Raw genomic sequence first — 27,132 nt, forward strand, 5'->3', positions numbered from 1 at the left:
GGTTGTATGTGTTCCACGGTGAGCTAGATCTGGTCGTGTGTGTTACACGGTGAGCCAGGTCTGGTTGTATGTTTTACACGGTGAGCTACGTCTGGTTGTGTGTGTCACATGGTGAGCTAGGACTGGTTGTGTGTGTTCCACGGTGAGCTAGGTATGTGTGTGTGTGTCTGAGGTCCCCGAGTGTTACTGAGAGGGGATATATGATGTGTGTGTGTGTGTTACTGAAAGGAGATTATAATATAATATGTGTGTGTGTGTCTTAGGTCCCCGCGTGTTACTGAGAGGAGATACATAATGTGTGTGTGTCCGAGTGTTACTAAGGGGAGATATATAATGTGTCTGTGTCCAAGTGTTACTGAGAGGGGATATATGATGTGTGTGTGTCCAAGAGTTACTGAGAGGAGATGTATGATGTGTGTATGTGTCTCTAAGGTCCCCGAGTGTTATTGAGAGGAGATATTTGATGTGCGTGTGTGTGTGTGTGTCTTAGGTCCCCGAGTGTTACTGAGAGGGGATATATGATGTGTGTGTGTGTGTTACTGAAAGGAGATTATAATATAATATGTGTGTGTGTGTCTTAGGTCCCCGAGTGTTACCGAGAGGAGATGTATGATGTGTGTATGTGTCTCTAAGGTCCCCGAGTGTTACCGAGAGGAGATGTATGATGTGTGTATGTGTCTCTAAGGTCCCCGAGTGTTATTGAGAGGAGATATTTGATGTGCGTGTGTGTGTGTGTGTTAATGAGGGGAGGTTATAATGTGTGTGGGTGTGTCTAAGGTCCCCGAGTGTTATTGAGAGGAGATATTTGATGTGCGTGTGTGTGTGTGTGTGCCTCTAAGGTCCCGAGTGTTACTGAGAGGAGAGATATGATGTGTGTGTGAGTGTGTGTTTGGTACTGAGAGGAGATATATGATGTGTGTGTGTCCAAGAGTTACTGAGAGGAGATACATAATGTGTGTGTGTCCGAGTGTTACTAAGGGGAGATATATAATGTGTGTGTGTGTGTCTAAGGTCCCCGAGTGTTATTGAGAGGAGATATTTGATGTGCGTGTGTGTGTGTGTGTTAATGAGGGGAGGTTATAATGTGTGTGGGTGTGTCTAAGGTCCCCGAGTGTTACTGAGAGGAGAGATATGATGTGTGTGTGAGTGTGTGTTTGGTACTGAGAGGAGATACATAATGTGTGTGTTTCCGAGTGTTACTGAGAGGGGATATATGATGTGTGTGTGAGTGTGTGTTTGGTACTGAGAGGAGATACATAATGTGTGTGTTTCCGAGTGTTACTGAGAGGAAATATATAATGTGTGTGTGTGTGTTACACGAGGAGCTAGGTCTGGTTGGGTGTGTTACAAGGGAAGCTACGCCTGGTTGTATGTGTTCCACGGTGAGCTAGGTATGTGTGTGTGTGTCTGAGGTCCCCGAGTGTTATTGAGAGGAGATATTTGATGTGCGTGTGTGTGTGTGTGTTACTGAAAGGAGATTATAATATAATATGTGTGTGTGTGTCTGAGGTCCCCGAGTGTTATTGAGAGGAGATATTTGATGTGCGTGTGTGTGTGTGTGTTACTGAAAGGAGATTATAATATAATATGTGTGTGTGTGTCTTAGGTCCCCGAGTGTTACTGAGAGGAAATATATAATGTGTGTGTGTCCGAGTGTTACTAAGGGGAGATATATAATGTGTCTGTGTCCAAGTGTTACTGAGAGGAGATTAGAATGTGTGTGTGTGTGTCTGAGGTCCCCGAGTGTTATTGAGAGGAGATATTTGATGTGCGTGTGTGTGTGTGTGTCTAAGGTCCCCGAGTGTTACTGAGAGGGGATATATGATGTGTGTGTGTGTGTCTAAGGTCCCCGAGTGTTACTGAGAGGAGATATATGATGTGTGTGTGAGTGTGTGTTTGGTACTGAGAGGAGATATATAATGTGTGTGTGTCCAAGAGTTACTGAGAGGAGATTATAATGTGTGTGTGTGTGTCTAAGGTCCCCGAGTGTTACTGAGAGGAGAGATATGATGTGTGTGTGTCCAAGTGTTACTGAGAGGATATACATAATGTGTGTGTTTCCGAGTGTTACTGAGAGGGGATATATGATGTGTGTGTGTGTGTCTTAGGTCCCCGCGTGTTACTGAGAGGAGATACATAATGTGTGTGTGTGTGTCTGAGGTCCCCGAGTGTTACCGAGAGGAGATGTATGGTGTGTGTGTGTGGGTGTGTCTAAGGTCCCCGAGTGTTATTGAGAGGAGATATTTGATGTGCGTGTGTGTGTGTGTGTCTGAGGTCCCCGAGTGTTACTGAGAGGGGATATATGATGTGTGTGTGAGTGTGTGTTTGGTACTGAGAGGAGATACATAATGTGTGTGTGTCTGAGGTCCCCGAGTGTTACCGAGAGGAGATGTATGATGTGTGTATGTGTCTCTAAGGTCCCCGAGTGTTACTGAGAGGAGAGATATGATGTGTGTGTGAGTGTGTGTTTGGTACTGAGAGGAGATACATAATGTGTGTGTTTCCGAGTGTTACTGAGAGGAAATATATAATGTGTGTGTGTCCAAGTGTTACTGAGAGGGGATATATGATGTGTGTGTGTGTGTCTGAGTGTTACTGAGAGGAGATGTATGATGTGTGTATGTGTCTCTAAGGTCCCCGAGTGTTACCGAGAGGAGATGTATGGTGTGTGTGTGTGGGTGTGTCTAAGGTCCCCGAGTGTTACTGAGAGGATATACATAATGTGTGTGTGTCTGAGTGTTACTGAGAGGGGATATATGATGTGTGTGTGAGTGTGTGTTTGGTACTGAGAGGAGATACATAATGTGTGTGTGTCTGAGGTCCCCGAGTGTTACTGAGAGGAAATATATAATGTGTGTGTGTCTGAGGTCCCCGAGTGTTACTGAGAGGATATATATAATGTGTTTGTGTCCAAGTGTTACTGAGAGGAAATATATAATGTGTGTGTGTGTGTGTTACATGGTGAGCTAGGCCTTGTTGTGTGTGTTACATGATGAGCTAGGCCTGGTTGTGTGTGTTACAAGGGAAGCTAGGCCTGGTTGTATGTGTTACATGGTGAGCTAGGCCTGGTTGTGTGTGTTACATAGTGAGCTATGTCTGGTTATGTGTGTTACCTGGTGAGCTAGGCCTGGTTTTGTGTGTTAGATGATGAGCTAGGCCTGGTTTTGTGTGTTAGATGATGAGCTAGACCTGGTTTTGTGTGTTAGATGATGAGCTAGGCCTTGTTGTGTGTGTTACATGGTGAGCTAGGTCTGGTTGTGTGTGTTACATGGTGAGCTAGGTCTGGTTGTGTGTGTAACACGGTGAGCTATGTCTGGTTCTGTGTGTAACACGGTGAGCTATGTCTAGTTGTATGTGTAACACGGTGAGCTAGGTCTGGTTGTGTGTGTTACACGGTGAGCTATGTCTAGTTGTATGTGTAACACGGTTAGCTAGGTCTGATTGTGTGTGTAACATGATGAGCTAGGTCTGGTTGTTTGTGTTACACGGTGAGCTAGGCCTGGTTGTGTGTGTAACACGGTGAGCTAGGTCTGGTTGTTTGTATTACACGGTGAGCTAGGCCTGGTTGTGTGTGTAACACGGTGAGCTAGGTCTGGTTGTGTGTGTTACATGATGAGCTATGTCTGGTTGTGTGTGTTACATGATGAGCAATGTCTGGTTGTGTGTGTAACACGATGAGCTAGGTCTGGTTGCGTGTGTTACACGGTGAGCTAGGTCTGGTTGTGTGTGTAACATGATGAGCTATGTCTGGTTGTGTGTGTTACATGATGAGCAAGGTCTGGTTGTGTGTTACATGATGAGCTAAGCCTAGTTGCATGTTACATGGTGAGCTTGGCCTGTATATGTGTAATGGCCAGGGTGTAGGCTCATACATTGTATAGAATCCTCTTTGTCATGGTATCTCCAACATATACCCCTCTTATACCTCCAAGAATGCTGACATATATTGTTGAAAACATTGAACCATTTATGGTTAAGTATTGATTTCAAGTACCTTTTTTTTTAAATCTATAGAATTTAACTATTTTAATACTTGATTCTAACATTTTCATTCTCTGCTGAAGAATAAAAGTATTGATTGTATTCAAATTGTGTGAAAGATTTTAGTTTATTGTGATTTTATTCAGAAGTTGTTTTATGAGAGCTTCATTAAAGGTGCCGTGCCCTTATACACTAAATATCATTGTGTAGGTTAAGTTATGTCTACAGCAGTGGTTCCCTGATCTGGACTGAGAGTCACAGGGTACTGAAGTATTGTATACTAAAGTCAGTGTTTCCTATAATAAATGTGATGGGGAAGACAGTGTTCAGTACAATCACAAAGGTGTTTAATGTCTTTTGTTCTAGCTAGTGGATACGTGTCCTAACTACAAGGTTTACTTAAGGATAAGGAGATCCAATAGGTAGGAACCCTAGTGGATACGTGTCCTAACTACAAGGTTTACTTAAGGATAAGGAAATCCAGTAGGTAGGAACCCTAGTGGATACGTGTCCTAACTACAAGGTTTACCTAAGGATAAGGAGATCAAGTAGGTAGGAACCCTAGTGGATACGTGTCCTAACTACAAGGTTTACTTAAGGATAAGGAGATCCAGTAGGTAGGAACCCTAGTGGATACGTGTCCTAACTACAAGGTTTACTTAAGGATAAGGAGATCCAGTAGGTAGGAACCCTAGTGGATACGTGTCCTAACTACAAGGTTTACTTAAGGATAAGGAGATCCAGTAGGTAGGAACCCTAGTGGATACGTGTCCTAACTACAAGGTTTACTTAAGGATAAGGAGATCCAGTAGGTAGGAACCCTAGTGGATACGTGTCCTAACTACAAGGTTTACTTAAGGATAAGGAGATCCAGTAGGTAGGAACCCTAGTGGATACGTGTCCTAACTACAAGGTTTACTTAAGGATAAGGAGATCCAGTAGGTAGGAACCCTAGTGGATACGTGTCCTAACTACAAGGTTTACTTAAGGATAAGGAGATCCAGTAGGTAGGAACCCTAGTGGATACGTGTCCTAACTACAAGGTTTACTTAAGGATAAGGAGATCCAGTAGGTAGGAACCCTAGTGGATACGTGTCCTAACTACAAGGTTTACTTAAGGATAAGGAGATCCAGTAGGTAGGAACCCTAGTGGATACGTGTCCTAACTACAAGGTTTACTTAAGGATAAGGAGATCCAGTAGGTAGGAACCCTAGTGGATACGTGTCCTAACTACAAGGTTTACTTAAGGATAAGGAGATCCAGTAGGTAGGAACCCTAGTGGATACGTGTCCTAACTACAAGGTTTACTTAAGGATAAGGAGATCCAGTAGGTAGGAACCCTAGTGGATACGTGTCCTAACTACAAGGTTTACTTAAGGATAAGGAGATCCAGTAGGTAGGAACCCTAGTGGATACGTGTCCTAACTACAAGGTTTACTTAAGGATAAGGAGATCCAGTAGGTAGGAACCCTAGTGGATACGTGTCCTAACTACAAGGTTTACTTAAGGATAAGGAGATCCAGTAGGTAGGAACCCTAGTGGATACGTGTCCTAACTACAAGGTTTACTTAAGGATAAGGAGATCCAGTAGGTAGGAACCCTAGTGGATACGTGTCCTAACTACAAGGTTTACTTAAGGATAAGGAGATCCAGTAGGTAGGAACCCTAGTGGATACGTGTCCTAACTACAAGGTTTACTTAAGGATAAGGAGATCCAGTAGGTAGGAACCCTAGTGGATACGTGTCCTAACTACAAGGTTTACTTAAGGATAAGGAGATCCAGTAGGTAGGAACCCTAGTGGATACGTGTCCTAACTACAAGGTTTACTTAAGGATAAGGAGATCCAGTAGGTAGGAACCCTAGTGGATACGTGTCCTAACTACAAGGTTTACTTAAGGATAAGGAGATCCAGTAGGTAGGAACCCTAGTGGATACGTGTCCTAACTACAAGGTTTACTTAAGGATAAGGAGATCCAGTAGGTAGGAACCCTAGTGGATACGTGTCCTAACTACAAGGTTTACTTAAGGATAAGGAGATCCAGTAGGTAGGAACCCTAGTGGATACGTGTCCTAACTACAAGGTTTACTTAAGGATAAGGAGATCCAGTAGGTAGGAACCCTAGTGGATACGTGTCCTAACTACAAGGTTTACTTAAGGATAAGGAGATCCAGTAGGTAGGAACCCTAGTGGATACGTGTCCTAACTACAAGGTTTACTTAAGGATAAGGAGATCCAGTAGGTAGGAACCCTAGTGGATACGTGTCCTAACTACAAGGGTTACTTAAGGATAAGGAGATCCAGTAGGTAGAAACCCTAGTGGATACGTGTCCGAACTACAAGGTTTACTTAAGGATAAGGAGATCCAGTAGGTAGGAACCCTTCTGTTTGTCGTCAGCCAAAAGAAGTCCTGTACTTTTATAATCATGTTCATTGTATTTATAGCGACAAATTCTAAAAAAACAGCAATTTAAATGAGAAAGATGATCAATAGTTTTGTCAAGTATGGTACAAAATTTTACTATGACCCATAGTCAGCTTTTAAACTATCTTGACACAACTTTGCTGTGGTCATCTTGAACTTTCTGAACACCTGAATGGTGACCTTGATAGCAATGTCATCGTCTATTTAGGTTTTTGTCACTAGTTGTGATTTACACAAGATAGGATTGTAATATAAGTTTATATGTTTGTTGTGTCCATAGATACACAAACAGGAAACCTCTAGTTTTATGTATGTTTTACATAAACAAGTTAAGGCCCATTATTTTGTCACTTGTTACCTAAGATACTCGTTATCTACAATGTGTTTTGGGGGATACCAATCAACATGCTTTACAAAGTCACAAAGAGGACATGACTGTAATATCTTATATAGGTTGAGTGCTGCTGAAGTTTAGAAACATATTTTTGTGCTAATGAACATGCAAAATACAAAAACCTTTATTTATTTTGAATGTCAGAATAATGTATTATTCTTTAAATATTTATTGTGGAGAGATATATAGTAAGGGTGGTTGTCATACACTGGTTGTTACAGCCCTAACTGTCAGTGGAGCCAGGTGTCATAGCTCTTAATTAGCCATTTCATACTGTATACTGTATCCTGAGAAATGTTTCTGTACTTTAATTTTTACATTTTCATCCTCTATAACGATGGTAAATGTATGTGACCTACCATATATATAAGTACATGTATAGGAGACAATAGAATATAAATTTTACAGATGAAAAGTAAATATTTCAATGGGCGAGATTTCTCAGTATACAGTGTAGCCATGTGACTTTTGGTTTCAATTTGCATATCTTCAGACTTTCTAAAAGAAACTTAGAGTGTTGTGATATTTTTATTTGTCAGTCTGTTTTGTGGTAGGAATTTTTCCCATGACTAATTGTGGTGCATTATGGTAGATTCGGTCCCTGATGGTGCTTGGACCTCTCACAAAAATTCAGAGTCACAGAGAAGTCAAGGTTTTCCACTCAAGTGTGCTTAATATGTATAACATTGTAAAGTCTATGATGGTATAATATCAGAAATGTTACATTGATGTTTCTGTTGGTAGTTATGTTAATCTGTACAAGTAATCTCGGATGGTCCAGATTTGTAGAAGTGTGAGTATTGGGCCAGATTTCTGGTCTCTACAAGTCCCTAGGACAATATGTCTGCTTGTGATGGTAACTTTATGGGTCAGTGACACAATTTACACATTGAGAGTCTTATTGGGGCCTGTAACCTTTATACATATAACAAATATAGCTTTGTCATTTATTTGTTGCAGTTACGACACTAAATAAAGTTATGGAACTATAAATTTGTGTTGGACTTATTCTGTGTTGACCGACAGGGTACTGTAATTGCTGGAATTCGTGCATGTGGAAATATTTGCATCGCGACACTGGTAAAGATATGGAAATGTTTGCAAGGGATGGACTGAGTCAACTTCCAGTACTTATCGTACTCATCTCGGGTGCTACCTACAATTGTCTGAACTGATTAATATTGAGTCTGGGCTGGAACATGGTGTAGAACTGTGTGTGGTGTATTTGGTGGACTTTAAAAAACTCACATATAGTAGTTTGAAGTCATATATCAACATGGTATCTATTTTACACAAATCATGTAACTTGCCAGATCCCATCACTGGGTGTTGGAAAATCAACACCTTTTGACGTGTGCAATGTTATGATTGGTCGAAATTTAGATATTGTTCGATTTAAATGAAAATTGATAGGGATAATAGGGGACTGCAAATTTAACCGCATAGGTTTCATTGCCATAGCAACCATTTAGCAACCACAAGAAGGCTTCTGATTGGTGGAAATTCAGATATTTGATTTTGATGAAAATCGTTATAGAGGGGTAAAAGGGGTCTGCAAATTCAACCGCATCTGTTTCGTTACCATAGCAACCACATGGAGGCTTCTTATTGGTCGATATTAAGATATTTTCGATTTTTATGAAAATTGGTATATAGGGATAATAAGGGACTGCAAATAAAACCACATCAGTTACGTTACCATAGCAACCACACGAGGGCTAATGATTGGTCAAAATTTAGATATTGTTTGATTTTGATGAAAACTGATATATAGGGATAATAGGGGACTGCAAATTTAACCACAAAGTTTTGATTGCCATAGCAACCATTTAGCAACCACAAGAAGGCTTCTGATTGGTGGAAATTCAGATATTGTTTGATTTTGATGAAATTCGTTATAGAGGGGTAAAAGGGGTCTGCAAATTCAACCGCATATGTTTCGTTACCATAGCTACCACACGGAGGCTTCCGATCGGTCAAAATTTAGATATTTTTCAATTTTGATGAAAATTGGTATATATAGGGATATAAGGCCACATAGGTTTCGTTGCCATAGCAACCACACAAAGGGTTCTTATTGTTGGAAATTAGAATATTGTTCTATTTTGATGAACATTTGTATCTGGGGGTATAAGGGGACTGCGAATTTAACCGCATAGGTTTCGTTGCCATAGGAACCAAATGGTGGCGCTTCTGAATTGTCGAAATTTAGATATTCTTTTATTTTTATGAAAATTGGTATATAGGGATATCAAGGGACTGCAAATTTAACCGCATCAGTTACGTTACCATAGCAACCACAAGAAGGCTTCTGATTGGTGGAAATTCAGATATTGTTTGATTTTGATGAAAATTGGTATATATAGGGATATAAGGCCACATAGGTTTCGTTGCCATAGCAACCACACAAAGGGTTCTTATTGTTGGAAATTAGAATATTGTTCTATTTTGATGAACATTTGTATCTGGGGGTATAAGGGGACTGCAAATTTAACCGCATAGGTTTCGTTGCCATAGGAACCAAATGGTGGCGCTTCTGAATTGTCGAAATTTAGATATTCTTTTATTTTTATGAAAAATTGTATATAGGAGTATAAGGGAACTGCGAATAAAACCGAATCAGTTACGTTACCTAGTAACCACACGGGGGCTTATGATTGGTCGAAATTTAGATATTGTTCGATTTAAATGAAAATTGATATATAGGGATAATAGGGGACTGCAAATTTAACCGCATAGGTTTCATTGCCATAGCAACCATTTAGCAACCACAAGAAGGCTTCTGATTGGTGGAAATTCAGATATTGTTTGATTTTAATGAAAATCGTTATAGAAGGGTAAAAGGGGTCTGCAAATTCAACTGCATATGTTTCGTTACCATAGCAACCACCACATGGAGGCTTCTTATTGGTCGAAATTTAGATATTTTCGATTTTTATGAAAATTGGTATATAGGGATATCAAGGGACTGCAAATTTAACCGCATCAGTTACGTTACCATAGCAACCACAAGAAGGCTTCTGATTGGTGGAAATTCAGATATTGTTTGATTTTGATGAAAATAGTTATAGATGGTTAAAAGGGATCTGCAAATTCAACCACATGTTTCGTTACCATAGCAACCACATGGAGGCTTCTAATTGGTCGAAATTTAGATATGGTTTGATTTCGATGAAAATTGGTATATATGGGTATTAGGGGACTGCACATTTAATCACATAAGTTCCGTTGCCATAGAAACTACACAGAGGATTCTGATTGGTTTCAATTTAGAAATTGCTCAATTTCACTCAAATTTAGTATGTACATGGAAGGTGTACTATGGCAATGCGATCCTTTTCTGATGCATCTTTGCGACTGTGGGGGCAGTTTTGGGGGACTTCTGTAATGGTCCCCCATTACAATTAGTACTCGTTGCTGTAGATATTGTTAAGATGTTTCAACCAAATTCCTTATACACATCCAACTCATGCTTAGTTTGCCAACCGTTGTGATTTGTGCATATTTACGGATAATCAATGAGGTATAGTTTTTTTTTCCCCTTTAAGTTTCAAGCTATACATTATTATGTCTCAACAGCACGATACTCACATGTTTAAACCTAACCTCAATAATGTTAACCCACAATATGTCCTGCAAGTGGGGGATAAAAATTCCACGAATTTGTTTGTTTGGGCTGCTTGTCTGTTGGAATATTTTGGCTTCCTACGTCCCAACAATTTTTTGGTGAAGGGGTCCTTTGATCCTTCTCGAGACTTGCGTTGCCTTGATGTCATGTCTTTACCTGCAAGCTTGCTTGTTCGTCTTAAAGTAACTAAAACATTGCAGTTTCGTTCAAAGCCTATTGATGTTATTATTTTGCCTATGCTGGGGAATCACCCCTTGTGCCCTTGTTCTGCCCTGCTAGCTGTCTTATCTTTACTTGGGGAGGTACTAGATCCCTTATTTTTACTGGATAATCACCAATGCTTATCTTATACAGTGTTTATTCAGGCTTTTCGTCTCCTGCTTAACTGCCTGGGATTAGATCCCAAGGTTTATGGAGGGCACTCTTTTCATCGGGGAGATGCGACTTGGGCCAACAATGTTGGGGTCATTCAGATATCAAACAACGCTTAGATGCATGACAACTTTTTTCCACTACCTTAATTACCATGTTAAACAACACTCTTTATTCCCCCAGTTTTGGAGTTTGGAGTCTATATTTTCATATATATGTACATTTTCGAGGGGGAGGGGATTCTTTTGGTATGTGTAATGTTTTTGATAGATCTTAGGATAAACATCCTGAGGTCAATAAATTTGCCAGTCTTTGATTGCTTGTTTCTATTTTATTTTATGGTAAGATAAAGTGATAATATTGTAAAATTATGAGTTTTATTGTGCCATATCCTTTGATAACCGAACACTTGTTTACCTTAAGCTTGCGTGTGAGCTAGCTGCTCCTGCTGTATAGCTAAGCACCTAATTAGTCACTTTGATGATGCATGTATCTGTGCATGCCTTAGAAAATTTTGGTTGATGGGGCTGCTACATATATATTTGGGTTGATGGGGCTTCTAAATATATTTTGGTTGATGGGGCTGCTATATATATTTTGGTTGATGGGGCTTCTATATATATTTTGGTTGATGGGGCTGCTATATATATATTGGTTGATGGGGCTTCTATATATATTTTGGTTGATGGGGCTGCTTTATATATTTGAGTTGATGGGGCTGCTATGTATATTTGGGTTGATGGGGCTTCTATATATATTTTGGTTGATGGGGCTGCTATATATATTTTGGTTGATGGGGCTGCTATATATATTTTGTGCTGCTGAATTTTTTGCTGAAACCCACCTTCCCTCCCAGTAGTATTACTGAGGGTTGTGCTCAAGTTTTTCGCAAATTGTATCCCGATTGTTTTTTATCTGGTCTAGTGTATAAACTTGACTCATGCTGGAGTCTATATTGTCATACATATGTACAGTTTCGAGGGAGAGGGGGTTGTTTTGGTATGTGTAACGATTTTGATAGAACTTAGATAGCATCCTAAGGTCAATAAATTTGCCAGTCTTTGATACACTCTTTTTCTACAAAATTGACTCCCCTTTGTTTTGTTCTACACAATGGTTTTTCTTTAATCGTACTCAAGCTACAGGATTTACCTCCAATTCCTCATTGGACTCCATCTTAACACTTAATTCATATCCTCTCAATGTAAGACGAGTATCGAGTATCGTTTTGTTGAAGACTGTTAGGAAAATAAGTCCAACTAACTCGAGACATCCAGCTTTATAAAAACCCAAGAAGCAGAGATAAGTATGATATAAGAGAGAAAACCTGTGAAGCAGAGATAATTATGATATAAGACAGAAAACCTGTGAAGCAGAGATAATTATGATATAAGACAGAAAACCTGTGAAGCAGACACTTGATATTGCATGTAAAAAAGTGACCAGTTTTGAAGTTTTGGTTCATGTAAGCTCTACAAGGACCAAAGGGAGACAACTTTTACTTGCTCACCCTTTAAGGTGGCAAGTGACGGAAAAAATAGTGGTCTTTCCTTTTTAGACCTTTTCAAAACATACCTTCAAAATGTTCATCAGTGCACAACAAACACAGTATCTAACTATTTGTATCTCTCTTTATACATACTTTTCTATTTCACAAAATTTACATACATCAGTTCAAATATATATCTATATATTACATCATATGTTCATATTAAATCATACATGGAGATATTTACATGAATAAAACAGTCACTTATACAGGTATGTCCTGGTGGTTTTATAATACATACATCAGACAGATATCCTGGTTTGTCTAGGATATATACAACATGTCTTGTGGGTCACACAGAAATGGTACACGGCCTAGTTAGAAAGAGTAATACAATGTCCCATGGGTCTGAATAACTTATCAGGTTTTTACTTATCTTTTAACTTACATTATCACACTTTAATAACCTTTTGCTGTCTTTCCCATATTTTGACCTACCCTTTAAGGGACATCCCCTTTATTGCTAATTCCCACATTAGTAAATCCCTTCAGCCATTCTAGACTAGTAGTCTATATAAAGAAGGTTGACAGATGATGATGGCCTTGCCAAGGGGTGCCCCTACCACCTTCTGTCAGGTAAAGCTAATAAAGTCAAATTCAAAATTTATAAATGTTATTTAACATAAGTTCAAACATTGGAAGTACTACACACAAGGAATATAAACACTAGCTTTATTGCCTTCAAAATGAAGTTTGTTTCAAGAGGGATCCCAATCAATGCTTTAGTTTCATGTGTAAATATAACAAATCAATGGTACCGTGATTAAAGTGTCATAACAAAGATTGTCCATGATGAGATCGGTAAGTAAAAGGATTCAAAAAGTCACTTTGAAAACCACCGCTGATCCTGGAACATCAGTAACAAGCAATGATGTTACAGGAGTTGTCTCCCCTTCTGTAGGAACAACATAAAATCACAAACTATTTCAGACACTGCTGAAACATCACAAACTATTGTCTACAATGTAATATCACTGAACGGAATGGATTTCATATCCTAGTAGAGCTACTTCAGCTATGAATTAAGATGTGGATTTCCCTGTACATGTATAGTATAATGAATACAACGGAATAAAATGTGTTATATATAGTTTAATGTTAACAACCTACAGCACTCCAGCAGAATACTGGTATCACAGTGCTGAACTCCAGTGGTGTGTACTGATATCACACTGCTGAACTCAAGTGGTGTATACTGGTATCACACTACTGAACTCCAATGATGTGTACTGGTATCACAGTGCTGAACTCCAATGATGTATACTGATATCACACTGCTGAACTCAAGTGGTGTGTACTGATATCACACCGCTGAACTCCAGTGATGTGTAGGGGTATCACACTGCTGAACTCCCGTGATGTATTCTGGTATCACAGTGCTGAACTCCCTGATGTATACTGGTATCACAGTTCTGAACTCCAATGATGTATACTGATATCACACTGCTGAACTCCAGTTGTGTGTACTGATATCACACTGACTGGTATCACACTACTGAACTCCAGTGATGTGTACCGGTATCACAGTGCTGAACTCCATGATGAATACTAGTATCACAGTGCTGAACTCCAGTGATGTATACTGATATCACACTGCTGAACTCCAGAGGTGTATACTGATATCACACTGCTGAACTCCAGAGGTGTATACTGATATCACACTGCTGAACTCAAGTGGTGTGTAATGGGATGACAGTGCTGAACTCCATGATGAATACTAGTATCACAGTGCTGAACTCCAATGATGTATACTGATATCACACTGCTGAACTCCAGAGGTGTATACTGATATCACACTGCTGAACTCAAGTGGTGTATACTGGTATCACACTGCTGAACTCCAGTTATGTGCACTGATATCACACTGCTGAACTCAAGTGGTGTGTACTGATATCACAATGCTGAACTCCAGTGGTGTATACTGGTATCACACTGCTGAACTCCAGTGGTGTATACTGGTATCACACTACTGAACTCCAATGATGTGTACTGGTATCACACTGCTGAACTCCAGTGATGTATACTGGTATCACAGTGCTGAACTCCAGTGATGTGTACTGGTATCACAGTGCTGAACTCCATGATGTATACTGGTATCACAGTGCTGAACTCCAATGATGTATACTGATATCACACTGCTGAACTCCAGTGGTGTGTACTGTAATCCCACTGCTGAACTCCAGTGGTGTATACTGGTATCATACTGCTAAACTCCAGTGGTGTATACTGGTATTACACTGCTAAACTCCAGTGATGTGTACTGGTATCACACTGCTGAACTCCAGCGGTGTATACTGGTATCACACTGCTAAACTCCAGTGGTGTATACTGGTATTACACTGCTAAACTCCAGTGATGTGTACTGGTATCACACTGCTGAACTCCGGTGGTGTGTACTGATATCACACTGCTGAACTCAAGTGGTGTGTACTGATATCACACTGCTGAACTCAAGTGGTGTGTACTGATATCACACTGCTGAACTCAAGTGGTGTGTACTGATATCACACTGCTGAACTCAAGTGGTGTGTACTGATATCACACTGCTGAACTCAAGTGGTGTGTACTGATATCACACTGCTGAACTCAAGTGGTGTGTACTGATATCACACTGCTGAACTCCAGTTATGTGTACTGATATCACACTGCTGAACTCCAGTTGTGTATACTGGTATCACAGTGCTGAACCCCAGTGGTGTATACTGGTATCACACTACTGAACTCCAATGATGTGTACTGGTATCACACTGCTGAACTCCAGTGGTGTATCTCCAGTGATGTGTACTGGTATCACACTGCTGAACTCCAGTGGAGTATACTGGGATCACACTGCTAAACTCCAGTGGTGTGTACTGATATCAGTACACACCACTGGAGTTTAGCAGTGGTGTATACTGGTATCACACTACTGAACTCCAATGATGTGTACTGGTATCACACTGCTGAACTCCAGTGATGTATTATGATATCAAACTGCTGAACTCCAGTGGTGTATACTGGTATCACCCTGCTGAACTCCAGTGGTGTATACTGATATCACAGTGCTGAACTCCATGATGTATACTGGTATCACAGTGCTGAACCCCAGTGGTGTATACTGGTATCACACGGCTGAACTCCAGTGGTGTATACTGGTATCACGCTGCTAAACTCCAGTGGTGTATACTGGTATTACACTGCTAAACTCCAGTGATGTGTACTGGTATCACACTGCTGAACTCCAGTGGTGTATACTGGTATCACACTGCTAAACTCCAGTGGTGTATACTGGTATCACACTGCTAAACTCCAGTGATGTGTACTGATATCACACTGCTGAACTCCAGTGGTGTATACTGGTATCACACTGCTGAACTCCAGTGGTGTATACTGATATCACACTGCTGAACTCCAGTGGTGTATACTGGTATCACACTGCTGAACTCCAGTGGTGTGTACTGATATCACACTGCTGAACTCCAGTGGTGTATACTGATATCACACTGCTGAACTCCAGTGGTGTGTACTGATATCACACTGCTGAACTCCAGTGGTGTGTACTGATATCACACTGCTGAACTCCAGTGGTGTGTACTGATATCACACTGCTGAACTCCAGTGGTGTGTACTGATATCACACTGCTGAACTCCAGTGGTGTGTACTGATATCACACTGCTGAACTCCAGTGGTGTGTACTGATATCACACTGCTGAACTCCAGTGGTGTGTACTGATATCACACTGCTGAACTCCAGTGGTGTATACTGATATCACACTGCTGAACTCCAGTGGTGTGTACTGATATCACACTGCTGAACTCCAGTGGTGTGTACTGATATCACACTGCTGAACTCCAGTGGTGTATACTGATATCACACTGCTGAACTCCAGTGGTGTGTACTGATATCACACTGCTGAACTCCAGTGGTGTATACTGGTATCACACTGCTGAACTCCAGTGGTGTGTACTGATATCACACTGCTGAACTCCAGTGGTGTATACTGGTATCACACTGCTGAACTCCAGTGGTGTATACTGATATCACACTGCTGAACTCCAGTGGTGTGTACTGATATCACACTGCTGAACTCCAGTGGTGTGTACTGATATCACACTGCTGAACTCCAGTGGTGTGTACTGATATCACACTGCTGAACTCCAGTGGTGTGTACTGATATCACACTGCTGAACTCCAGTGGTGTGTACTGATATCACACTGCTGAACTCCAGTGGTGTGTACTGATATCACACTGCTGAACTCCAGTGGTGTGTACTGATATCACACTGCTGAACTCCAGTGGTGTGTACTGATATCACACTGCTGAACTCCAGTGGTGTGTACTGATATCACACTGCTGAACTCCAGTGGTGTGTACTGATATCACACTGCTGAACTCCAGTGGTGTGTACTGATATCACACTGCTGAACTCCAGTGGTGTGTACTGATATCACACTGCTGAACTCCAGTGGTGTGTACTGATATCACACTGCTGAACTCCAGTGGTGTGTACTGATATCACACTGCTGAACTCCAGTGGTGTGTACTGGTATCACACTGCTGAACTCCAGTGGTGTATACTGATATCACACTGCTGAACTCCAGTGGTGTATACTGATATCACACTGCTGAACTCCAGTGATGTGTACTGATATCACACTGCTGAACTCCAGTGGTGTGTACTGATATCACACTGCTGAACTCCAGTGGTGTATACTGATATCACACTGCTGAACTCCAGTGGTGTATACTGATATCACACTGCTGAACTCCAGTGATGTGTACTGATATCACACTGCTGAACTCCAGTGGTGTGTACTGATATCACACTGCTGAACTCCAGTGGTGTATACTGATATCACACTGCTGAACTCCAGTGGTGTATACTGATATCACACTGCTGAACTCCAGTGATGTGTACTGATATCACACTGCTGAACTCCAGTGGTGTGTACTGATATCACACTGCTGAACTCCAGTGGTGTATACTGATATCACACTGCTGAACTCCAGTGGTGTATACTGATATCACACTGCTGAACTCCAGTGATGTGTACTGATATCACACTGCTGAACTCCAGTGGTGTGTACTGATATCACACTGCTGAACTCCAGTGGTGTATACTGATATCACACTGCTGAACTCCAGTGGTGTATACTGATATCACACTGCTGAACTCCAGTGATGTGTACTGATATCACACTGCTGAACTCCAGTGGTGTGTACTGATATCACACTGCTGAACTCCAGTGGTGTATACTGATATCACACTGCTGAACTCCAGTGGTGTATACTGATATCACACTGCTGAACTCCAGTGATGTGTACTGATATCACACTGCTGAACTCCAGTGGTGTGTACTGATATCACACTGCTGAACTCCAGTGGTGTGTACTGATATCACACTGCTGAACTCCAGTGGTGTGTACTGATATCACACTGCTGAACTCCAGTGGTGTGTACTGATATCACACTGCTGAACTCCAGTGGTGTGTACTGATATCACACTGCTGAACTCCAGTGGTGTGTACTGATATCACACTGCTGAACTCCAGTGGTGTATACTGATATCACACTGCTGAACTCCAGTGGTGTGTACTGATATCACACTGCTGAACTCCAGTGGTGTGTACTGATATCACACTGCTGAACTCCAGTGGTGTATACTGATATCACACTGCTGAACTCCAGTGGTGTGTACTGATATCACACTGCTGAACTCCAGTGGTGTGTACTGATATCACACTGCTGAACTCCAGTGGTGTATACTGATATCACACTGCTGAACTCCAGTGGTGTGTACTGGTATCACACTGCTGAACTCCAGTGGTGTATACTGGTATCACACTGCTGAAATCCAGTGGTGTATACTGATATCACACTGCTGAACTCCAGTGGTGTGTACTGATATCACACTGCTGAACTCCAGTGGTGTATACTGATATCACACTGCTAAACTCCAGTAGTGTGTACTGATATCACACTGCTGAACTCCAGTGGTGTATACCGGTATCACACTGCTGAACTCCAGTGATGTGAACTCCAGTGATGTGTACTGATACCACACTGCTGAACAACTGTAGTCTGTACTGATATATTGCTGTTTTGTAGTGAAGGATGTTAGTGAATCAACAGTTGCGCTGTACACATCAGCATGATAAACAAAATATAAACACTGTTCATCTAAAGTTTGAATCTCTGGGTCATGTCCTCCAATAAAAGCGTGCTTTAATACTGTGTGATTTGATTAGCTGAACCATTCATATGTCTCCCATTGGATATGAGGATCACTGGGTCTGCTTCTCACCACATGTGGATCTTGGTATGTATCCTGCTCCCTTCCCCCTCCTCCAATTAGATTCTGTTGCCAGCCCCACATGTGGATCTTGTCATGTATCCTGTTGTGCCCCCCCCCCCCCCCCAATTGGATTCTGTTGTCAGCCCCCACATGTGGATCCTGATGGAATTTTTCAAATCTTGGAGACATATACACAAAATAAATAAAATGTCAATCCAAAAGAATTTTCTCCATTATTGATTGTTTCAAAAATATATTTATTGTTGAAATTACTTTTTAACATCTATATTTATATACACTTTGAGAACATCTAAGTAAAAAAACACACCAAGAGACTTGACATCAGCTAATGGTATTTCCGCTTTACATTTGTCGGTACAACTTTCCATCAGTAGTTTTCAGCCAGACACGGCAGTGAAATAGGTAACCTGTCTCCTATCACCAGGGACCCGGTAACCTGTCTCCTATCACCAGAGACCCAGTAACCTGTGACCTATCAGCAGACCCGGTAACCTGTCTCCTATCACCAGACCCAGTAACCTGTCTCCTATCACCAGGGACCTGGTGACCTGTCTTCTATCACCAGGGACCCGGTAACCTGTCTCCTATCACCAGGCACCCGGTTACCTGTCTTCTATCACCAGGGACACTGTAACCTGTCTCCTATCACCAGGGACCCGGTAACCAGTCTTCTACCACCAGGGACCCGGTAACCTGTCTCCTATCACCAGGGACCCGGTAACCAGTCTTCTATCACCAGGGACCCGGTAACCTGTCTCCTATCACCAGGGACCCAGTAACCTGTCTCCTATCACCAGAGACCCAGTAACCTGTCTCCTATCACCAGGGACACTGTAACCTGTCTCCTATCACCAGGGACCCAGTAACCTGTCTCCTATCACCAGGCCCGGTAACCTGTCTCCTATCACCAAGGACCAGGTAACCTGTCTTCTATCACCAGGGACCTGGTAACTTGTCTCCTATCACCAGGGACCTGGTGACCTGTCTTCAATCACCAGGGACCAGGTAACCTGTCTCCTATCACCAGGGACCCAGTAACCTGTCTCCTATCACCAGGGACCTGGTAACCAGTCTCCTATCACCAGGCCCGGTAACCTGTCTCCTATCACCAGGGACCTGGTGACCTGTCTCCTATCACCAGACCCGGTAACCTGTCTCCTATCACCAGGGACACTGTAACCTGTCTCCTGTCACCAGGGACCCAGTAACATGTCTCCTATCACCAAGCCCGGTAACCTGTCTCCTATCACCAGGGGACCCGGTAACCTGTTTCCTGTCTCCCGGTTACCTGTCTCCTATCACCAGGGACCTGGTGACTTGTCTCCTATCACCAGGGACCTGGTAACCTGTCTCCTATCACCAGGGACCCAGTAACCTGTCTCCTATCACCAGGGACCCAGTAACCTGGTGACCTGTCTCCTATCACCAGGGACCCAGTAACCTGTCTTCTATCACCAGGGACCTGGTGACCTGTCTCCTATTTTTAGGGACCCAGACTAGAACTAAACACATCACAATCCATCAGAGATTAATAAAATCTATCACCCTTTATGGGGTGATATATGGCGATCTCAATCTATGGGGAAAGCTGCTTCAAGTGCAGAACACTCAGCAAGAGTGTTTGGCAATTTAAGAATCCCTCCCTGAGGGTTGAGATCCCCCATTTCACCACCAAGGGGGTGACTGATTCCTTTTCTCTTACCCTGTTGACCCTGTCATATAAATAAATGTTGTAAAGTTGACATCACTGAGTCAGAGCATTGTTCACTTGATGTTAATGCGTTGGTGATATGACGTCTAGGTTGGGGGTGATGTCTTACGGTCGTTATGACTGGAGGATCCCCTCGTCTCGTACCTAAGGTGAAACACAAGTTTATATCACACTGGGAACAGTGTGAATATGCCTGTCCGGGGTAAGAGAAAACCTGACTCTACATCCGACCTACAGTAACGACACGGGACAGATACCTAACACTAAGTCTGGAATATTTCAATACTGCAGAGTTCCCTACCTGGAACATTTACATCAGCTATTCTTGTGTACAGGATAGAAAAAGATACGTAGGGGATCCCTGTAGATGATCAATGTTGACTATTCTTGAGACTATCCAGGTAGGTAATGCCTGTAGATGATCAATGTTGACTATTCTTGAGACTATCCAGGTAGGTAATCCCTGTAGATAATCAATGTTGACTATTCTTGAGACTATCCAGGTAGGTAATGCCTGTAGATAATCAATGTTAACTATTCTTGAGACTATCCAGGTCGGTAATGCCTGTAGATAATCCAGGTAGACAGATCTTGAGACTATCCAGGTAGGTAATCCCTGTAGATAATCAATGTTGACTATTCTTGAGATTATCCAGGTAGGTAATNNCCTGTAGATAATCAATGTTGACTATTCTTGAGACTATCCAGGTAGGTAATGCCTGTAGATAATCAATGTTGACTATTCTTGAGACTATCCAGGTAGGTAATGCCTGTAGATAATCCAGGTAGACTGATCTGAGACTATCCAGGTAGGTAATCCCTGTAGATAATCCAGCTAGACTGATCTTGAGACTATCCATGTAGGTAATCCCTGTAGATAATCCAGGAAGACTGATCTTGAGACTATTCATGTAGGTAATCCCTGTAGATAATCAATGTTGACTATTCTTGAGACTATCCAGGTCGGTAATCCCTGTAGATAATCCAGGAAGACTGATCTTGAGACTATCCATGTAGGTAATCCCTGTAGATAATCCAGGTAGACTGATCTTGAGACCATCCAGGTAGGTAATCCCTGTAGATAATCCAGGTAGACTGATCTTGAGGCTATCCAGGTAGGTAATCCCTGTAGATAATCCAGGAAGACTGGTCTTGAGGCTATCCAGGTAGGTAATCCCTGTAGATAATCCAGGTAGACTGATCTTGAGATTATCCAGGTAGGTAATCCCTGTAGATAGTCCAGGTAGACTGATCTTGAGATTATTCAGGTAGGTAATCCCTATAGATAATCCAGGTAGACTGATCTTGAGATTATCCAGGAAGGTAATCCCTGTGAATAATCAATGTCGACTATCTTGGGACTTTTCAGTCTAATAAATACCATCAGCAATGTAAAGCCTGCCTTGAATTTGTAGATTTCACTATCATCCTAGAAAGGCGTGGAGGTTATCATCACCGTACCCTATGTCTTTAGCTAATCTGGAAAAATAAAAAACAATCAAATAACTCTCATACTATCAAAATGATTTATAATGGTACAAGTGTAATGTAAAGTATAACTAATAAAAGTGACCTAGATTACAGTATAATAATAGTAATATCAATATACACAAACATGCACACATATACATACATATTTACATACATACATACATAAACATACATATATAATATATATATATATAAAACATACATACATATACATACATATATAATATATATATATATATAATACATACATACATATGTATACACACACTAGGGGTGTTACAATACGCCAATAGTGTATCATGATATATCACAATACAGAATGAATATATTGCGATATGTATCTGATATATTGTCATAGGAAAGATGTAATAAGTTGTTGTCAGAATGTTATCAAACTTAATCATATATAATATGGATCACATGGATTTAAGATTTTTTTCACACCAACCATCGATTACAAAATTTGAACTAATTCCCACCACTATTAAAAGCCTTTTGTATGTTTATTGGCATATCTGTTAGAATTTGTAGTTATTTGTAAAGTTAGATTACCAATCAGATTGAGATACATGAAAATCAGCTTTAAAAAAATATTTAGATACAGCAATATTTCATCTCTGTACAAAACAATATACCCTTGTATTGCGATATACCTGTTTTCCGATATATTGCGACAGCCCTAACACACAGCCACACACATATGTATACTGAACACACTTACATTTACTCAGGATAAATACACACATACATGACATATGCAAATATTGTAAACATACACACATTCCTACATGTATGCATAAACGTAGCACAAATCAATACATGTAGTTTATGCAATAATCCAAACCAAAAGGATACTTGAGTAGGTGTCATTTTTGATCTCTAAACTGTTTCATTACTACACAGCATTATTACAAGGGGAGTCGAGAATGGATACATACATATATGCATGCTCAAACATATATACACATATGCATGCAAACACGCATTCATGCACACAGATATATATGCACACATATACACATATATCCACTCCATGCCTAGGAATGTGCAAATATATCCATCCGTACACACATACATGCATAAACATACACAAACAAACCAAAAAACATAAACATGTATACACATAGCTATATGTTTCATGTGAGTTCTTTTTAAATTTATAAGATTATATGTCAATCATCAGTTTCATCTCACAGCATTTTGCATATAGAATATCATATACCTATATATATATACCTATATATATTTTCCTATATATATATACCTATATAATAATAATAAATTCAGTACTATATGTAACTATATACCTAATTGTTGTTAGATATAATATATATAGTTCTCGAGTATTCCCGGGTTTCAGCTAGGGTTATTAATTTCTTTACCCATAGAGGATTTAAAATAAGATATTATAGACTTGTAGCATTTTTAGCTTTAGGGTATGAAAATATTCGACCATGATTCCCATGTTTTTTCAAAGGTCTCAATTTCCCTCCTCCCTTGGGCTATTACCTTGTCAATCTCATGTACATTAAATAAGTACTTTTTAAATTCAGTCATGCTAGGGTTTCTTTTCTTTCTGGAGCTGTAGTAGATGAAGAATTTTGCATGAATCATGATGATATTAGTTGGAATGGATTTTTGGAATTCAGAAGTTTTGACAAAAAGTATAATATCTTCCTTTATTTCGAATGTTTGGTCAGTTTTTAAGTATATCGATATAGATAAAGATATTACTGATGAAAGTGACCTAGATATAGATATTACTGAGGGAAGTGACCTAGATATAGATAGTACTGAGAGAAGTGACCTAGATACAGATATTACTGAAGGAAGTGACCTATATATAGATATTACTGATGGAAGTGACCTAGATATAGATAGCACTGAGGGAAGTGACCTAGATACAGATATTACTGAAGGAAGTGACCTATATATAGATATTACAGAGGGAAGTGACCTAGCTATAGATATTACTGAGGGAAGTGACCTATATATAGATATTACAGAGGGAAGTTACCTAGATATAGATAGTACTGAGGGAAGTGACCTAGCTATAGATATTACTGAGGAAGTGACCTATATACACATATTACTGAGGGAAGTGACCTATATATAGATAGTACTAAGGGAAGTGACCTAGATACAGATATTACTGAGGGAAGTGACCTAGATATAAATATTACTGAGGGAAGTGAGCTAGATATAGATAGTACGAAGGAAAGTGACCTAGATACATATGTTACTGAGGGAAGTGACCTAAGTATATAATCAGTTTGGAAAAACTATTACAGTTTTCATAATAAGTCATACAGCAGAGACATTTTATCATTAAATTTCAGGTATATGGAATTATTGATCTCAGGTTTACTATAGCTTAACAGTTGGCCTGGGTAAGTTTCTGATATAGACTTACTGTATAACAGTTGGTCTGGGTAAGTTTCTAATATAGACTTAATGTATAACAGTTGGCCTGGGTAAGTTTCTGATATAGACTTACTGTATAACAGTTGGCCTGGGTAAGTTTCTAATATAGACTTACTGTATAACAGTTGGCCTGGGTAAGTTTTTGATATAGACTTACTGTATAACAGTTGGCCTGGGTAAGTTTCTGATATAGATTTACTGTATAACAGTTGGCCTGGGTAAGGTTCTGATATAGACTTACTGTATAACAGTTGACCTGGGTAAGTTTCTGATATAGATTTACTGTATAACAGTTGGCCTGGGTAAGTTTTTGATATAGACTTACTGTATAACAGTTGGCATGGGTAAGTTTCTGATATAGACTTACTGTATAACAGTTGGCCTGGGTAAGTTTCTGATATAGACTTACTGTATAACTGTTTTGGTGAACGGGGTAGGACCACAGGCACATATAAGGGTATCAGATTTCCCCCCTGGGTGGGGACTAAACATCTCCATAAGATCTAGCCTGATCCGTCCCTGAGGTCCTGTCCAGCTGTTCCCTGGCTCCGACAGTACATACTGCACAGAAAACCTGGATACATACAACAAAACATCAATTAGTTATCTCCCCTTGATAATTAGATACATCATCTATGAACAGTCCTAATATGTGACTAGTCTCCTGCCATATAAAAAGCTGTCCACAATAACAAATTGTTCTCTCCCACACATCAGATTGTCCCCTCCCACACATCAGATTGTCCCCTCCCACACAACAGATTGTCCTCTCCCACACATCATATTGTCCCCTCCCACTCCCACACAACAGATTGTCTCCTCCCACACATCAGATTGTCCCCTCCCACACAACAGATTGTCCCCTCCCACACATCATATTGTCCCCTCCCACACAACAGATTGTCCCCTCCCACCCATCAGATTGTCCCCTCCCACCCATCAGATTGTCCTCTCCCACACATCATATTGTCCCCTCACACACACCAGATTGTCGCCTCCCACACAGCAGATTGTCCCCTCTCACACATCAGATTGTCCCCTCTCACACATCAGATTGTCCCCTCTCACCCATCAGATTGTCCCCTCCCACTCCCACACAACAGATTGTCTCCTCCCACACAACAGATTGTCCCCTCCCACACAGCAGATTGTCCCCTCTCACACATCAGATTGTCCCCTCTCACTCATCAGATTGTCCCCTCTCCCCCATCAGATTGTCCCCTCCCCCTCCCACACAACAGATTGTCCCCTCCCACACACCAAATTGTCTCTCCCATACAAAGATGGTTTCCTTCTACATAACTAGAACGTTTCCTCTGATGTTTAAAATTGGGATAACAGACTGCCCTCCAACTTATTTGGTTGTCTCTCCCACACAAAACATTGTCCACTCTATATATCAGATTGTCCCCCCTACATATCAGACCCCCCCCCCCTACATATCAGATTGCCCTTCCTACATATCAGATTGTTTCCCCTACATATCAGACTGCCCCCTACATATCAGATTGCCACTCCTACATATCAGATTGTTTCCTCTACATATCAAACTGCCCCCTACATATAAGACTGCCCCCCTACATATCAAACTCCCCCCTACCTATCAGACTGCCCCCCTACATAACAGATTGCCCCTCCTACATATCAGATTGTTTCCACTACATATTAAACTGCCCCCTACATATCAGCCTGCCCCCCTACATATCAGATTCCCCCTCCTACATAGCAGATTGTTTCCACTACATATTAAACTGCCCCCTACATATCAGCCTGCCCCCCTACATATCAGATTCCCCCTCCTACATAGCAGATTGTTTCCACTACATATCAAACTGCCCCTACATATCAGACTGCCCCCTACATATCAGATTGCCCCCCTACATATCAGATTGCCCCCCTACATATCAGATTGTTTCCACTACATATCAAACTGCCCCCTACATATCAGACTGCCCCCCTACATATCAGATTGCCCCTCCTACATATCAGATTGTTTCCACTACATATCAAACTGCCCCTACATATCAGACTGCCCCCCTACATATCAGATTGCCCCTCCTACATTTCAGATTGTTTCCACTACATATCAAACTGCCCCTACATATCAGACTGCCCCCCTACATATCAAACTGCCCCCTACATATCAGACTGCCCCCCTACATATCAGATTGCCCCTCCTACATATCAGATTGCCCCTCCTACATATCAGACTGCCCCCCTTACATATCAGATTATTTCCCGTACATATCCGATTGTCCCCTCTACATATCATATTGTCCCCCCTTACATATCAGATTGCGATCCCCCTACAAATCAGATTGCCGGGGCAGATTGTCCCCCCTACATATCAGATTGCCCCCTCCATCACATCAGATTGCCCCTCCTACATATCAGATTGTTTCCCCTACATATCAAATTGCCCCTCCTACATATCAGACTGCCCCCTACATATCAGACTGCCCCCTTCATATCAGATTGCCCCCCCCTACATATCAGATTGCCCCCTCCAGCACATCACATTGCACCCCCCCTACATATTAGACTCTTCCCTTCATATCAGATTGCCCCCCCCCCTACATATCAGACTGCCCCCCTACATATCAGATTGCCCCCCCTACATATCAGATTGTTTCCACTACATATTAAACTGCCCCCTACATATCAGACTGCCCCCCTACATATCAGATTGTTTCCCCTACATATCAGATTGTTTCCCCTACATATCAGACTGCCCCCCTACATATCAGATTGCCCCTCCTACATATCAGATTGCCCCTCCTACATATCAGACTGCCCCCCTTACATATCAGATTATTTCCCGTACATATCCGATTGTCCCCTCTACATATCATATTGT

General features: G+C 41.1%; 1 protein-coding gene and 1 long non-coding RNA gene across 7 annotated transcripts in view; one reads left to right on the forward strand and one right to left on the reverse strand.

The window, feature by feature from the left end:
• Positions 1-3,017: 3,017 nt before the first annotated feature.
• On the forward strand, positions 3,018-7,788 carry LOC110459444. Its single transcript, XR_002463892.1, has 2 exons — positions 3,018-6,288; positions 6,354-7,788. It is a non-coding gene; the product is annotated as an uncharacterized LOC110459444 (long non-coding RNA).
• Positions 7,789-21,033: 13,245 nt separating this feature from the next.
• LOC110459447 (cytochrome b5 reductase 4-like) overlaps positions 21,034-27,132 on the reverse strand; it is a 114,757-nt gene continuing 108,658 nt past the window's right edge. For all 6 annotated transcript variants that reach the window (XM_021511707.1, XM_021511705.1, XM_021511706.1 and 3 more), the window contains 2 exons: positions 24,685-24,849; positions 21,034-21,839 (listed from right to left, as the gene is read on the reverse strand). In XM_021511707.1, coding sequence (XP_021367382.1) covers positions 21,785-21,839; positions 24,685-24,849 — 220 coding nt within the window. In that variant the 3' untranslated portion in view covers positions 21,034-21,784. The remainder of the gene's footprint in view (positions 21,840-24,684; positions 24,850-27,132) is intronic.

This window comes from Mizuhopecten yessoensis, unplaced genomic scaffold, assembly GCF_002113885.1.
Source record: "Mizuhopecten yessoensis strain PY_sf001 unplaced genomic scaffold, ASM211388v2 scaffold10067, whole genome shotgun sequence".
NCBI lineage: Eukaryota > Metazoa > Mollusca > Bivalvia > Pectinida > Pectinidae > Mizuhopecten > Mizuhopecten yessoensis.